The 14,781-nt window shown below is 38.3% G+C and overlaps 1 protein-coding gene across 4 annotated transcripts in view; it reads left to right on the forward strand.

The window, feature by feature from the left end:
- The first annotated feature begins 202 nt into the window (after positions 1–202).
- Positions 203–14,781, forward strand: part of LSM14A (LSM14A mRNA processing body assembly factor) — a 58,335-nt gene continuing 43,756 nt past the window's right edge. For 2 of the 4 annotated variants that reach the window (XM_045846717.1, XM_045846719.1), the window contains exon 1: positions 203–517. In XM_045846717.1, coding sequence (XP_045702673.1) covers positions 397–517 — 121 coding nt within the window. In that variant the 5' untranslated portion in view covers positions 203–396. The remainder of the gene's footprint in view (positions 518–14,781) is intronic. The other 2 variants (XM_045846718.1, XM_045846720.1) reach the window with 2 other exon arrangements.

Consider the following 14,781-nt stretch of genomic DNA (forward strand, 5'->3'; position numbering starts at 1 on the left):
GCGCGCATCTACAGTGTCGGGGCGCCACGAAGCAATTCGCCTCTCCTTAAACTCTTCTTAGCCGGCTCAAGCAGGGACGCGCCAGACCAGGCCAAACGGCGCCCGACAGACTAACTAGTCGATGGAGAACGGCGGAGCCACCCGCAGCCGGCCGAGTCTCGCGAGAGCGCGGCCTCCCTGGCCCAGCATACCCCGCGCCGTCACCGCTGCCGCCGCCGCCGCCGCCGCGACGCGGCTTGAGGGCGGAAGGCTGGGGGAGGGTAGCGGAGCCGGCGCTGCCGCCATGTTGGGTCTGAGGCGGCTGCTGTAGGCACTGACGGAGCGAGCGGGCGTGCGGACCCGGGACCGCGGCGTGGTTCTGCCTCTCTGCGAGCAGCCCAGAGCGGCGGCGGCGCCATGAGTGGGGGCACCCCTTATATCGGCAGCAAGATCAGCCTTATCTCTAAGGCGGAGATCCGCTACGAGGGCATCCTCTACACCATCGACACGGAGAACTCCACCGTAGCCCTCGCCAAAGGTACTCCGGGGTGGGATGTTGGTGTGTGCGCTCTGCTCTCGGCTTGCAGCCTCCTCGCTCCCTCCCTGTTCCCTCCGTCTCCTCTGAGGCCGCTCCTTTCCCTCCCTCCCGGCCCTAGCTTCGTGGGCCGGGCCGCGGCCTCCCCCAGGGCTCTCCCTGGCTTCCACTGCCGAGGTCCGCGCCTTCCATCCGGGAACTACACCACCGAGAGCTGGGCGGGCGGGGCGACCCTGAAGTCCCAGAACCGGCCGGAGAACGCGGAGAGACGTGTCTTCCAACTCTGAAATTCGGTGGTCTGTCGTCTCACCACAAAACAAAGCTTGAGTAGTCAAAGAATTTTTCCGCTTCGGTTGAGTTTAATGCCGATTTCTTGATTCTGCAGCTCCATTTTCTCACGTTCTTAATTTCAGTTTGTTGTGATATTCCTCAGGTGAACTGTAAGTAATGTGCTAAAACTTTGGATTTGCTCTGCGATGCACATTACATCCCTCTTGTCTCCTATGTGGTATTTACCTGTTCAAGCCGAATCTTTCTCAAAGCCTGTTCAACCATCTCTTTAAAAATGCTTGCTGTACTCGCGTCAGCCTTGTTTCTGGAAACCCGGTGGGGAGGAGGGGTCAGGCTTGAACCAGGACCCTTGTTCCAGAGGCAGAACTGAGTGGTCCGTGGGCGCTGACTGGCCCTTGTGAAGGCTCCCTGGGACAGGGAGTTCTAGGTGTTGAGAAGGAAGATGTCGTACTATATAGTGTTTAGCATCGCCATAGTCTGTATATGGGTTTCGTTTCCTTCCCGCACGCGCTGGGCCTTCCTTCCGCCAGGAAACCAAGCGTAAATAAACTTTTTAGCTCCTGCGCTTGAAAGAATTCTCCCAAGTTTGGCGTAATTGTGAGAGGGAAGCACGCTAACTAAGATAATTTTCTCAGCATATCTGGTAGACTTATGGAATAAGTAGCTTGATAGGGACAGAAGTCCAGAGCGAGGAAGGAATTTTCTAATTCTGTTAAAAAAAATTTAACTGGTAAGAGACTCATTTCACAGTATAAAGCAAGTATTTAGTGACATTTTGGGGGTGCTCTGGTAGATCTTTTTCAATAGCACGTCTGTTGAGACAAATTTGACTTAGTTTTCTTTTCTGTTTTGTTTCCAAATGGATATTTAGCCATATAATGTTTTAGTTTTAATAACTATGAAATTATTAAAAAGGTTCTCTGAAGTTCTTGGTGAGAGTCACATACAGATTGAAAACACTTTTCCTTAGTAAAGTGGTTTAATAACTTTCTAAAAACCACTGTTTCACCTAATCTGAATTTTAAGGTATCTTGTTAGTTTAGTGACTTCTCAGTTAATTGCTGTCACCTTCTCTCAAAGAAAAAAATATATACATTTTAAAGATTTCTCATGTATTGACTCCAGTCTATTAAAAATCTAGGAATATACTCTTCTATGCAAGAAACTAAAGCGTCTATATCTTGTTAATGGCCCACATTTTTTAAAAATTTTCTTTTAAACAGCTTCTAGAGTCAATAGACATTTTATTAATCTGTAATAGTTAAATTCATATGCTGCCAAACATAATTTTTATCTTGTTATGACTTAGATTTTAAATATGTGATAGAAGGACAGCAATAAAATATTTTTATTTAATTTATATGGCTTTAATATTTAATCCCAAATACATAACATACACTTTTTGAACATTAGTATGAGTTATTTAATGTGTTTGGGGACTTATGTTTGCAAAAAATTAAAGTTATCAAATCTTGGCATATGTATTGTTCTACTTAGCAGTGTCTAATCTAAAACTGCTTTAAAACTCTCCAGTGAACACTGGACACTTCAGATTTCAAAAATAGAAGTGGGGTGTTTGGTATTTAGATTTTAGAATTTGCATGACTTCTTGAGTAATTTGATTACTGAAATCCCCCCTTTATTTGGATGAAGAATGACATTCTAATACTGAAGCTCAAAGTTTATTTATAGAATTTAGAATACAGTATGTATTTGGATTTAGAGGTCCTGATTAGTTTCTTCAAGTATAGATTGAGTTGATCTTTTGAATAACATTCTTAGAATTCTCTTTAGAATATTACTATTTTTTTAAATCCTCTCTGAGGAGAGTATTTTCCTTTTTTTATTGCAAAATATAACCACAGGTATTGAGAAGATACATAGCCTTGGCCAGGTGGCTGAGTTGATTAGATTGGCATTCCCTACACGAAAAGGTTGTGGGGGTGTGGGTTGCATCTCTGGTAAGGAGATACCTAGGTTGTGGGTTTGAGCCCCATTTGGGGCTAATGGGAGGCAACCAGTTTGTTCGTTTTTTCTCTCTCCCCCACCCCTTCCTCCCTCCTCCTCCCATTGTCTTTTTAAAAATCAATGAAAACATATCTTCAGGTGAGGATTTTTAAAAAAAAGAAGAAACAGATAAAAATGAAATATTTTAAAACAAAGATCCGTCTACATACCACCCAGGGCAAAACAGACAATGCCAGAATCCCAGAAGCCCATCACCTCACCCCCTGCATCTTCCCACATGACTACTACCCTTTTAGGCTAGATGTAAACATCATTCTGACATTTATAGTTTCATCACTGAAGTATACATCCCTAAATAATAGAGTTTAGTTTTGTCTACTTTTTAACTTTATGAAAATGGAATCATCTTGTATATAAAGGGGTGGGCACAAGCAGGTTTACAGTTATTCATATGGAAAATATATAACAAGAATAATGATGCAAGAATAAACTTGTGTTTCACATACAACTGTAAACTACTTTTTCACACCTCTGTATTTCATTCTGGGTTTCATCGTAGCATAGTGTTCCATCATAAATATAACAGGTTTATCTATTCTGCAGTTGTTTTGTATATTCTGCATTTTATGTTTAAATTGCTTACATGCTTTGGCTGTTAAGAACAGTGCTTTTATGAACATTGTATTTAAGTACACTGGTGCACATTTATGTAAATTTTTGAGGATATATACTTTTAATTGCAGGATCATGAAGAATGTATGTCTTTATAAGGTAATGTCAAGTTGTTTTCCAAAGTAGTTGTTTACTAGTTTTTGTTTCAGTTATTAGTACGTGAGAATTCTAATTGTTCCGCATCCTTCACCCACAGTAATGCTTAGTATCAGATATTTTAATTCTAGTCAATCTGGTGGGCAGGTAGTTGCACCTGGTTTTACTATCCCTTATTACTATTGAGGTGCACATCTTCTCATACCTTGGTCATTTAGATTTCATCTTTCATGAAATGCCTTTGAAATCTTTTGCCCCTTTTCCTGTTGAAATGTGTGTCTTTTTCTAGAGTTCGATCTTCTCACTATGAATCTTTTGCTGGATCTATCTGCTGCAAGTAAATTTTCTCATGTAATAGTTTCTTTTGGTGAATAGAGAAGTTCTTCATTTTGATGTAAGGGTGTTTATCACTCTTTATCTTTATGGCTAGTGTTTCTTTTCTTGTCTTCTTTTTTTTTTTTTAGGGATTTTTTTTCTACCCCAAGATCATGGAGTTATTTTGATGGTATTTTCAAAACTGTTTTGCTTTGTCTTTTCACATTTAGGTCTATAATGCATCTGAAATTGATTTTGTGTATGGTGTGAGGTATTTAACTCTTTAAATTAGGAAGGGATTTACTTGGTTTATATGGTCCAGATGAAAACTTAAATCCTATACTTGGATATTACTTATAATTTAAATTCACCTGAAACTCTAAAATACTCTTGAAATTTTGGGCTAGTCACATTTGTGGTGCCTAATAGGATGACCATATGGCCTTGTTTGCCCTAGTAGAAAAGTCCTTGTTTGCGCCTATGATCTGGCATAATTATTAGAACATCCCATTTCTCTCTTGAAAGTATTTTAGTTTGGGCAATAAATTGCATGGTCAAAAACCCTATCCCAAATGTATTGCTAAATAGGTGATGCCCTTTATTTTCTGTTAGAGATTTCACAGATTAGCTCTTAATTCTGTTAAAGTGAAATTGAGTTAAGTTTGATAGGTTTTGATGCTTAGAATCTTCTAAATGAATGTCAAGAAGTCTTACAAGAAAGACTTTGATGTGAGTCTGAATTATACGTTGTCATCACATCTCTGAGTTTCTTTTATTCCTAGATCATGACCTAAACACAATCTTCTTTGCTTATTTGCATGTGTGTATTTTCTGTCTTTGCCTTCCCTCCCACATAGAGTGAGCTCCTGGGATAAACAAATGTTTATTTAATGAATGTGTAAATGGAAATTATTTAGCATTTTAGTTTATTAATCTTGTAGAATTATCTTGGGCGTATCTCCAAATAATGCTTCTTTATATTCACAATTGTATTTCTCTTTAAAATTAAAATACCTAACATGTTTCTCCCTTCCCCCCAAAAAAGTAAGCAGTTTTGGAGGACTGGGATACAAGAGGGTAAAATCTTATGACAAAATTGATATTGTTGGGGACACAGTTTTATTTTATGGCTCAAGCTCAATTGTAATTTTCAAGAATCAGTTCAGGATATTTAAGAGAAAGCTAAAGTTGCGACATGCATGAATAGTTTGTAGAATATTTCCAATTATATATGTGGATATGATGCCCAAGCACATAGTAGATCCTGGATACCGAGAGATCCCCCACAGAGTGGAAGCTCAGTGAAGTCAGGATTTTTATCTCCTTCATTGCTCTATCTTTAGTGCCTAGAACAGTGCCTTGCAAGCACATAGCAGGGTCTTGGTAAATATTTGAATAAATTAAGGATATTTGTAGTTATTAAAGTTTTCTAACTATGGGAATTTCAAAGTTTGGGGAATACACATTTCTTATAAGCAATATATAGATTTTAACACTTTTTGGTTTCATTTCTCAAGTGAAAACCAGATTGCCATGGTATTAGGAAAAGAAATGTTGTGAAGAATGATTATATAAGCTGCTTTTAAAATGGTGTGGTGTGTCCTTAAAATCGAGATTAGTGGGAGAATATAAAAACGGGTAAATTGGTAATAGGGTATTTCCTTAATTATCTTCTAAGTGTTGCCAATTGGCATTGCTTATGCACTTTTTGATTGTTAATTAGCCACATAGTCATAAACTCCGGTGAGAGAGTGGGAAGGCTTTGTATGATGAATGAAATAACTGTAAAGTGCTGTAAGCAGTATTGATTTCTTGCATTCTCACACTAGTTAGGGATCTAAAGTTAGCAATTTACAAAATTACTACCTAGAATGTCAAAGATTTAGTGAAACTTTAAGTTGTAATTTCTTTTGGTTGCCCTATTTAATCAGGTTTTCAGAACTTGGGAGTGTCAGAAATAGTTTATTCTTTCTGTGTAGTCCACATAAATACTTGGTAATTATGGGAGTCTGAAGTCAGGTACCAAAAACTAACTGCATTTTCCAGTAGAGTAAGATGAGCTGTGATTTTCTGAATCAGAGTAGAGAAAACAGCAGAAAGCCTAAAGAAAATAATAGAAGGCTGGAAATAGGAAGAATAAAGAAATCTTAATCTTGGTATGTGCATGACATAACAGCAGTAAGTGCAGATGGTTTAATTTGGATTTATTACTCCATGATAGAAGATGCCCTCTACAGGGGTAATTTACCTTTCATTTTGTCTACGATGCTTTAAAGTAATATTTCAATTAACCATTTTTAAATCTGGATGTGATAGTAAAATTTTTAATGGGTAAAGTGTTAGTCTATAAAGTAATTTATTCTCAAGGTTCTTATTCTAATTTTGTAGGGTGTGTTTTTGTTTCTGGAAGAAAATGTGATCCCAGAGGTCATTTGAATATTTAGTGGTTCTTTGACATTGGACAAATTATTTAACCTTAGCTTTAATTTATGTCTTTTAAATAAATATATAAATAATAAGTAAGTATGTATAAACTGGTTTATTGTAGTTTCTCAGTAGCATAGCTATCTCATTGTTAATCATATCAACATAGGATGCTGACCAGTTTCTCTCTAAATTTATGTTCGCTAACACCATAGTCTCATATTTCCATAGTTTGTTCACTGTGTTTTTCTGCTTGACTCTTCCATTCCTTCTGTTTTCCTCAGACCTCCAACACTTCCTCCCTCAGCTTCACTTTTAGTCTGAGAACTTGCTTCCTATTTGATTGAGAAAAGAATAGCAAACAAAAGAGAATTTTAATCAACTCATCCTGTATGTACCCAGTTACCTGCATCTGTGCCCCAAACCTTAACCTTTTACTCAATATAAATTATTCTTTCTTCTAAGGCCCTTCACTTGTGCAGTAGGTTTTATCCTTTCTTGATAATTCAAGGCCACTGTTCCATCAGTTCCCTATTCTCTCTCCTGTGTATTCAGTTTTTCCTTCTCTACCAAATCTTTTCTGTTTAATTACAGATAGGCTCTTGTTTCACCCATCTTAAAAACAGCAGCAACAGCAAAATACTACTCTTAACTGCATTTCCTCTTTTCTGCCTTTTATTTCTATCTTTCCTGTATACCAAAACTCCTTGAAGGAGTTTTTTGCACCACCTGTTTCTATTTTTTGAACCCACTTTATTTATGTTTTTATTCCCACAGATGAGAAACTGTTCTTATCAAGGTTTAGCAAAGAGTTCTTTGTTACTAAATCCAGTGATTGCTTCTTATCCTCACTCAGAATGATCAACAATATACTGCACAATTGTTCTTTTCACCTTGAAACACTTTCTTCACTTGACATCATCCTGATTTTCGCCCATACCCTCACTGGTTGCATCTCAGCTCCTTTGTTGATTCTTGTGAACCTCTAAATGTTGAAGAGCTCCAAGGCTTAGTTCTCTCTCTCTGTCTTTTGAAAATTTACTTATTTTGTCATCTGTACTTTTCTCTTTATGATCCTATCTGATTCATGGTTTCAAATACTATCGATACATTACTGTTATCTATAACCTGGACCTCTTCTCTTCACTCCTGACTTGCACAGTAAGTCCTCACTTAAGTTTGTTAGTGAGTTCTGGGACTTTAAGTGAAACAACACATAATGAAACCAATTTTACCATAGGCTAGTTGATATAAAAAAGAGTTAAGTGCCTACAGCATCAGTGTTAAAATGAAAAGATGTTATTCTAGAACCCGCTATATATCCAACTGCCTTGCTAACATCACCTGGAGGAATGTCTATTGGGCATGTACCCTTCTATGTGTCTCAAACCTGCTTCTCCATCTCACTGAATGGCAGCTTATTCTTTTAGTTGGTAAGACCTCTGAGTTCTTAATTCCTTTATTTGTCTCACACCTCATGTGTTTCTGAACCTGTCAGCCAGCTCTACTTTCAAAATATATCCAGAATTTGACCTTTTATCACCTCTACAGCTCTACTTTGGTCCATTATCTCTCACCAGTCTATTTATACCCAAGGGTTCCTGTTTCTTGTTTACAGTGTTGACCTCTCACTTGATCCTCTTTTCCCCCCAAAATTGCCTGAGTGCATCTTTGTCATGGCAAAAACAGAAAACATAGAATGTGTGGGTCACAAATTTTCTTAATGAGCCCATAGTTTTCTTGATTACTTGATTGATTGGTTGGCTATATTCTAAATTCAGAACCTTTTTTTCCAGTGTAACTTTGAAGTTATTGATTTGTTATCTTCTAACATTTTAGTGTTGCTGATATGTGATTCACAGTCATTTTTCTCTCCAGAAGTTTTATTCTTAGATTTCAGAAGTTTTGCAACACTGGTGTGTTTGTTTGCTTGTTTGTTTGTTTGTTTGTTTTTAACTGTGAGTGGTTCTCTGGGACGTTGGAAATCTGAAGACTTAGTCTTTTTAACCTAATAAATTCATCCTCTCTATCTTTGTGACTCTCGGATTAGTTTCTTTCCCACTTAACCCCTGTATGTGTTTTGGTTTTTATTTCCTATTGATGCATTTACCTTATTCTCTTACGTCATATTTTCTCTCTGTGTCCCTTGGTTTTAATATAAAACCAACCAGAAGGAAGAATACCTAAATGAAAGCAGTTTAAGAATCAAGTTTAAATTTAGACTGCAGAGTGGGCATGCTTTTACTTTTCCTTCCTATTGATAAATCCTAGTAAAACTATATAAGAGGGACTTCCTTTTAAAAAGTATAACCCCATTAAGGGCACAGTCAGTTTTGAAAGGAGGCAATAGCAACAAAATTGTGGAGGCTGAACAGCAAATGGATGAGTGTAAATGACTTCTTAGCAGAATTGAGAGATATGAAATCTAAATAAGCTGTGGGTGAATCCAATAAATAACTTGATTTGCACCCAGTCTCCTAAAAGGTTTAGGAATTGGCATGACCAGGTGCTACACAAACTAGACGACTGGGAAGTAATTAGGGGTAAAGATGGAACTAAATGCTGGAAAATTAACTCAAATTTGAGTTAATTTTGTTTCCACAGTGGTGATGTTTCCAGTCCCCTTTTGCATTTCATACAGTTGGATACTTATTCTACAATTCTGGTACTCTGGAGAGGATGAGATAAAGGGCCCTCGTGGACTGCATATGGCTCCGGATGGCTCTGAATGTGGCCCAATACAAAATAGTAAATTTACTCAAACATTATATTTTTGTGTGTGTGATTGCATGTCAATGTATTTAATGTGTTAGCCCAAAATAACTTGTCGTCTTCCATTGTGACCCTGAGACACCAAAAGTTTGGACACCCCTGCAAGACAGCATGAAGCAAATGGGACAAATAGAGAAGCTTGTATCTGTCTGGTGCTTATTATTTGATAAGCTATTAATTCAGGAGAAGTATTGAGTGCCTGCTATGACTACATGCTAGACACAATGGTGTCTAGAAACAGAAGAGAGCAACACAGACAAGTTTTTTGATGACACAGCATCTAAGCTAGGGCCTGACAGATAAGTCACAATTAGCCACATGAAGGGGATATCTAGAGAGAACACTAGAGTGTTCAAGTCCCAGGTCACAGGGAGTCTGCAGTCTGTTGGGGAAGCAAACACACAGACAACCGCTAAGTCCAAAATTGTTATCCTGGCTCATGACACCTTTCAATTCATTTAAGGTGGGACTACACTAGCTGTCATTTAGGGAGGACTTCAAGTTAGTCAAATTCCTTCAGATCTGGGACCTTTTCACAAGGTTCCCTTGAATTGGATGTTCTTCCCCTACTCTTTACATGGCTGTGTTAAAGAACTGAACAGTGCAACATGTTGAGATAGGAGTCACAAGGGAAAGAGAAGAACTAACAGCTCTGGAAGGCTCCAGTGCCATTGAAAATATGTCAAATAACAGACTCAGGACCACACCCCTGCCTATTCCCTTTTACTTAACTTCCTTTGCTAAACTGATCTTAATTTACTCAGTTTATTATTTGAATGGCAGGCTAAGAAGTCTTCAGTTTTCTTGGTAGATTGTAGGGAGCCATTGAAAGTCTTAGCCAATAAAGTGGCATTCCACAGTCCAGCTTTAGGAAGTTTATGCTGACAACATTGTAGAAAAATTGACTGGGGGTGAGGGAAGAAACTGACAATAGTGAGGTCATTTGGAATCTTTTAAGAGTTTGGAAAAGATAAAAATACAGACCTGAACTAATCAAAATAGTGAGGAAGGAAAAGATACATGAGAAATTAGGAGAATGGGTTGGACTTGTAAAAATTGCCTGGACAAGGAACAGGGAGGAAATGAGCAATGGTCCATGTAGATTAGTTTCTATCAACCAAAATTGGATGTGGATCAGGAGGGAATGAGGTTTATCCTTTTGGATTTTGTTTGAGCATTAGCACTCCTGCAAAGCATTCCCTGATTATCCTAGATAGGACTTGTTAAGTGCACCTGTGTTCTCACTTTATCTTCTATTTTTTAGGGGTGTGCTTATCAAGCTTTTTTTATTGGTTCACTATTGGACTTCAGCATCTTTTCCTCCCTTGTATCCCTTGTACATAGCAAATTAACTATTTGTTGATCACATGAAGGGTTATTCTTTCTGGAAATTTATCTTGTTCAGAAAGATTCATAGTTGAATAACTATTTTATAGAAAAGGTGGGATAAATGAAGACAGTATTAAGGATGGTGTATTACAGGTTTGTAATAATAAACATAGATCAGTTTTATTTTGCCATCCTGTGACTTCCATGTCAAGACATTTCAAGATGTTACCTACAGTTTCAAAAAGGTTCTTGGAAATGGGTTTTGCATTATTAGTTTTGTTATTGTATTACCATCTAAATTTTTAAGTAGCTTTCTTAGTTTTACAAATTCTTTTCATGCCACACTCCCTAAATTTTTTTTAACTTTTATATATCTTTTAAGATTTTATTTTTTAGAGAGAGGGGAAGGGAGGGGAAGAGAGAGGGAGAGAAATACCAACGTTCAAGAGAAACACTGATTGGTTGCCTTTCACATGCCCCCCAACCAGGGATCTGCCAGGCCATCCAGGCATGTGCCCTGAGTGGAAATAGAACCTGTAGTCTTTGGGTTCACAAGCTGGTGCTCAACCCACTGAGCCACACTAGCCAGAGTGACTCTCCCTAAATTCTTATTCCCACTAATAATTTTCCCCTTGCATTCAGCCTGAAATTCTCATGGTCGAGGAAAGATATGTCTGAGTAAATCTACATATATTAGTAATCCAAGGGGAAGAATCTGGCATGGAGGAAGCAAGTGAAGTTGCAAATGAGAGGAGCTAATTAACTGAGCAAGTTCTCAGTCTGTAATTGTGGGAGATGACTTTGGGTGAAAAGAAATAAGGGTTCTGCTGGCAGCAGCTCGCAGTGGCGCAGGGAAGAGCTAGAGGCACTGACTCATCCCCAAGGCCATTCACCAGAACCTGGTGAGCCAGGAAGGGGGAGCCTTTTAAGCTCCTAGGAATCTTAGATGTCAGGAACATTCCCTGTTCCTGGCATGGAACATGGTATTATATATGGCTAATTAGGATCTGTTGTGGCTGGCCTTGGACATTTTTTGTTAGTAGAATTAGAAGATCATGTGATATTGGAGTAGGAGGATTTATCTTAGTAACTTTAGGATGGTGGTTCCATTGTAGGTATAACAATGCAAAGCTCAGAATCCAGGAAAGAATTGCCAGAGAAGAAATTAAAAATAAGATTTTATATGAAAATACCCACCTTGACCCTAAAAGAAAACAAACCATCAGCAACAGCAGCACTTTAGCATAGTCTCGAGCGTAGAAACCCAAATGCAACTCACTGAACTCAGTGTGAACAAAGTAGAGATCAACTACGTAAAACATTGTATGTACCATAGATGACTTTAAATCAAATAAATAATGTGTAACTTGTAAAAATAAAAAGAAAAGAAGGAAAGAAATGTAAGGGTCTTTCTTGCCCCCCAAGACTGTAAGAAAGCTTGAAGAACATGTTATTTCCACCTGGGAATATCACTTGTAGAGTAATGTGATGGTAAATTTGTGTCAGCTTAGCTGAGTCTCAGTGCCTAGATATTTGATCAGATTCTGGATGTTTCTGTTTTTTGGATGAGATTTAAGCCTGTGGGCTTTGAGTAAGCAGATTACCCTGCATGGTGAGGGTGGGCCTCATCCGGTCAGTTGAAGGCCTTACTAGAACAAAGACTGACTTTCTCAGAGTAAAAAAAATATTCTGCCTGCAGATCACCTTTGGATTCCAACTACAACTCTCTTAGGTCTCCCGCCTGCCAGCCTACTATGCATATTTAGGGGTTTCACTGCCAGTTCCTTAAAATGAATGTGTGTGTGTGTGTGTGTGTGTGTGTGTGTGTGTGTGCATTGCATCATGTTGGTTCTGTTTCTTTGGAGAACCCTGACAAGTACAAGTAGCAAAGTATATCTAAGCTGAAATTTAGGATAGGTTGGATGTGGGGAGGAGTTATATATAGCAGTGGAAAGAAAACCTGCTCTGCATATTGAAAATAATGAGCATGGTTGAAACTTAAGTTAGTATAAATGGGTTTGGACCAGATCTTACAATTAATACTTGACAGGAATTTTAAATTTAAAACTACATCATAGATCTTATTCTAATTTTTTATTTGAATTTAGCCTTAGTCTCCTTACTTTGGGGCATTTCTTCACTAATTCAGTCTTTTGTTTATTGCTGTCACATATTTGGACAAACTAGTTTTTCTTCTTTACCAGTTTATATTAGAGTCTAATTTATAATTTTTAATTTGTGTCAAAAAATGAAGGCCCTGGTGTGGCTTGGTTCATTGGAGTGTCATCCCATGCACCGAAGGGTTGCATGTTTGATTCCTGGTCAGGGCATATGCCTGGGTTGGGAGTTCAGTTGCTGGACAGTGTACATGCAGGAGGTGGCCAATAAATGTTTCTCACATTTATGTTTCTCACATCAATGCCTGTCTATCTGTCTCTCTCCTGCCCCTCTTCCCCCTACCAAAATGTATCTTCAAGCAAGGGTTTAAAAAAATAGGTTTGTGGAAAATATTAATGATGTCATTTGGGGGTACTGTATATACATAATTACATGTATGTTTATCATATTAAACTTAGAAAGTTTGGAGATTTTATGCTATAGATGCTGTATTGGAAAGTTGGTCACTACAGCTCTTCCCTCTAGCCATGCGCTGTGACTTTATATACAGGTGTTAAAACACTGGTAACCAGGTTTGATTACTCTGATGTTTGAACTTGCCTTGATCTGCAAATGAAGGTTTTTTGGATGAATGATTTTGTCAGAAGTTTGGCTCTATGAATTCAAACAAACAAACAAACATTTATCTGATGCATTTCTGTTAATAAAACTTTAGTATTTGTACCCATACCAGGGACTTCATTATATTCTTTAAGTCTAATAAAGAAAATTCTTTTCCCTGTTTCTCACTCCCTTTTATTAAAGTTTGGCCTAAATGTAGCCTTTTCTAGTTTGGGGAATAAGAAAAACTAGAATACCTATTGAAGCAGTATGGCAACTTTATGAAGGTTAGAATGTAGAGAACAACCACCCCTAGTTTCAACATTCTAACCTATTACCATTTTGTGTATTCTCTTCCAGGCTATATTTGTAAGGAGGGGCATACCTGTGTGGTTTGTTGAGGTAAAATTTATATGATGTACAGTAACTATTGTAAAATAAATGATATAAAGTACATGATTCAGGGGCATTTAGTCTAGGTACAGTGTTGTGCAACCATCACCTGTTCTTAGTTTCTATTTTTTTCCTCACTTTAGAATACCCCTACCCATTAAGTAATCCCTCCCCATGACCCCCCAGTAACCACTAATCTGCTTTCTTTCTGTATGACTTTTCCTATTCTGGATATACAGTCTCATAGTTAAGGGATCGTAAAATACGTGACATTTTGTGTCTGGCTTCTTTTACTTAGTATAATGACTTTTTAGCTTCATTCTAATTGTAACAGGTATCAGCATTTCATTCCTTTTTTTAGAATATATTTTATTGATTATGCTATTACAGTTGTCCCATTCTGCCCCCCCCCCTTTATTCCCCTCCACCCTGCACACCCCCTCCTACCCACTGCCCCCCCGCCTTTAGTTCAAGTCCATGGGTCATACATATAAGTTCTTTGGCTTCTACATTTCCTATACTGTTCTTGCCCTCCCCCTGTCCATTTTCTACCTACCATTTATGCTGCTTATTCTCTGTACCTTTTCCCCCTCTCTCCCCCTCTCTCCTCCTCCCTCCTCCTCCCACTCCCCTGCTGATAACCCTCCATGTGGTCTCCATTTCTGTGATTCTGTTCCTGTTCTAGTTGTTTGCTTAGTTTGTTTTTGTTTAGGTGTGGTTTTTAATAACTGTGAGTTTGTTGTCATTTTACTGTTCCTATTTTATATCTTCTTTTTCTTAGATAAAGCCCTGTAACTTTTCATATAATAAGGGCTTGGTGATAATGAACTCCTTTAACTTGACCTTATCTGGGAAGCACTTTATCTGCCCTTCCATTCTAAATGAAAACTTTGCTGGATAGAGCAATCTTGGATGTAGGTCCTTGCCTTTCAGGATTTGGAATACTTCTTTCCAGCCCCTTCTTGCCTGCAAGGTCTCTTTTGAGAAATCAGCTGATAGTCTGATGGGAACTCCTTTGTAGGTAACTGTCTCCTTATCTCTATATGATGTACCTTGGTGTGTTCCTCCTTGGGTCCAAATTCTTTGGGACTCCTGGACTTCCTGAAAGTCTATTTCCTTGGCCAGATTGGGGAAGTTCTCCTTCATCATTCGTTCAAGTAACTTTTCCACTTGTTCTTCCTCTTCTCCTTCTGGTATCCCTATGATTTGGATGTTGGAACGTTTAAAGATGTCTTGGATGTTCCTAAGCCTCTCCTTTTTTTGAATTATTTTTTCTTCATTCTTTTCTG

This window comes from Phyllostomus hastatus, unplaced genomic scaffold (genome assembly GCF_019186645.2).
Source record: "Phyllostomus hastatus isolate PE091 unplaced genomic scaffold, TTU_PhHast_1.1 phas_contig_5, whole genome shotgun sequence".
Taxonomy (NCBI): Eukaryota; Metazoa; Chordata; class Mammalia; order Chiroptera; family Phyllostomidae; genus Phyllostomus; species Phyllostomus hastatus.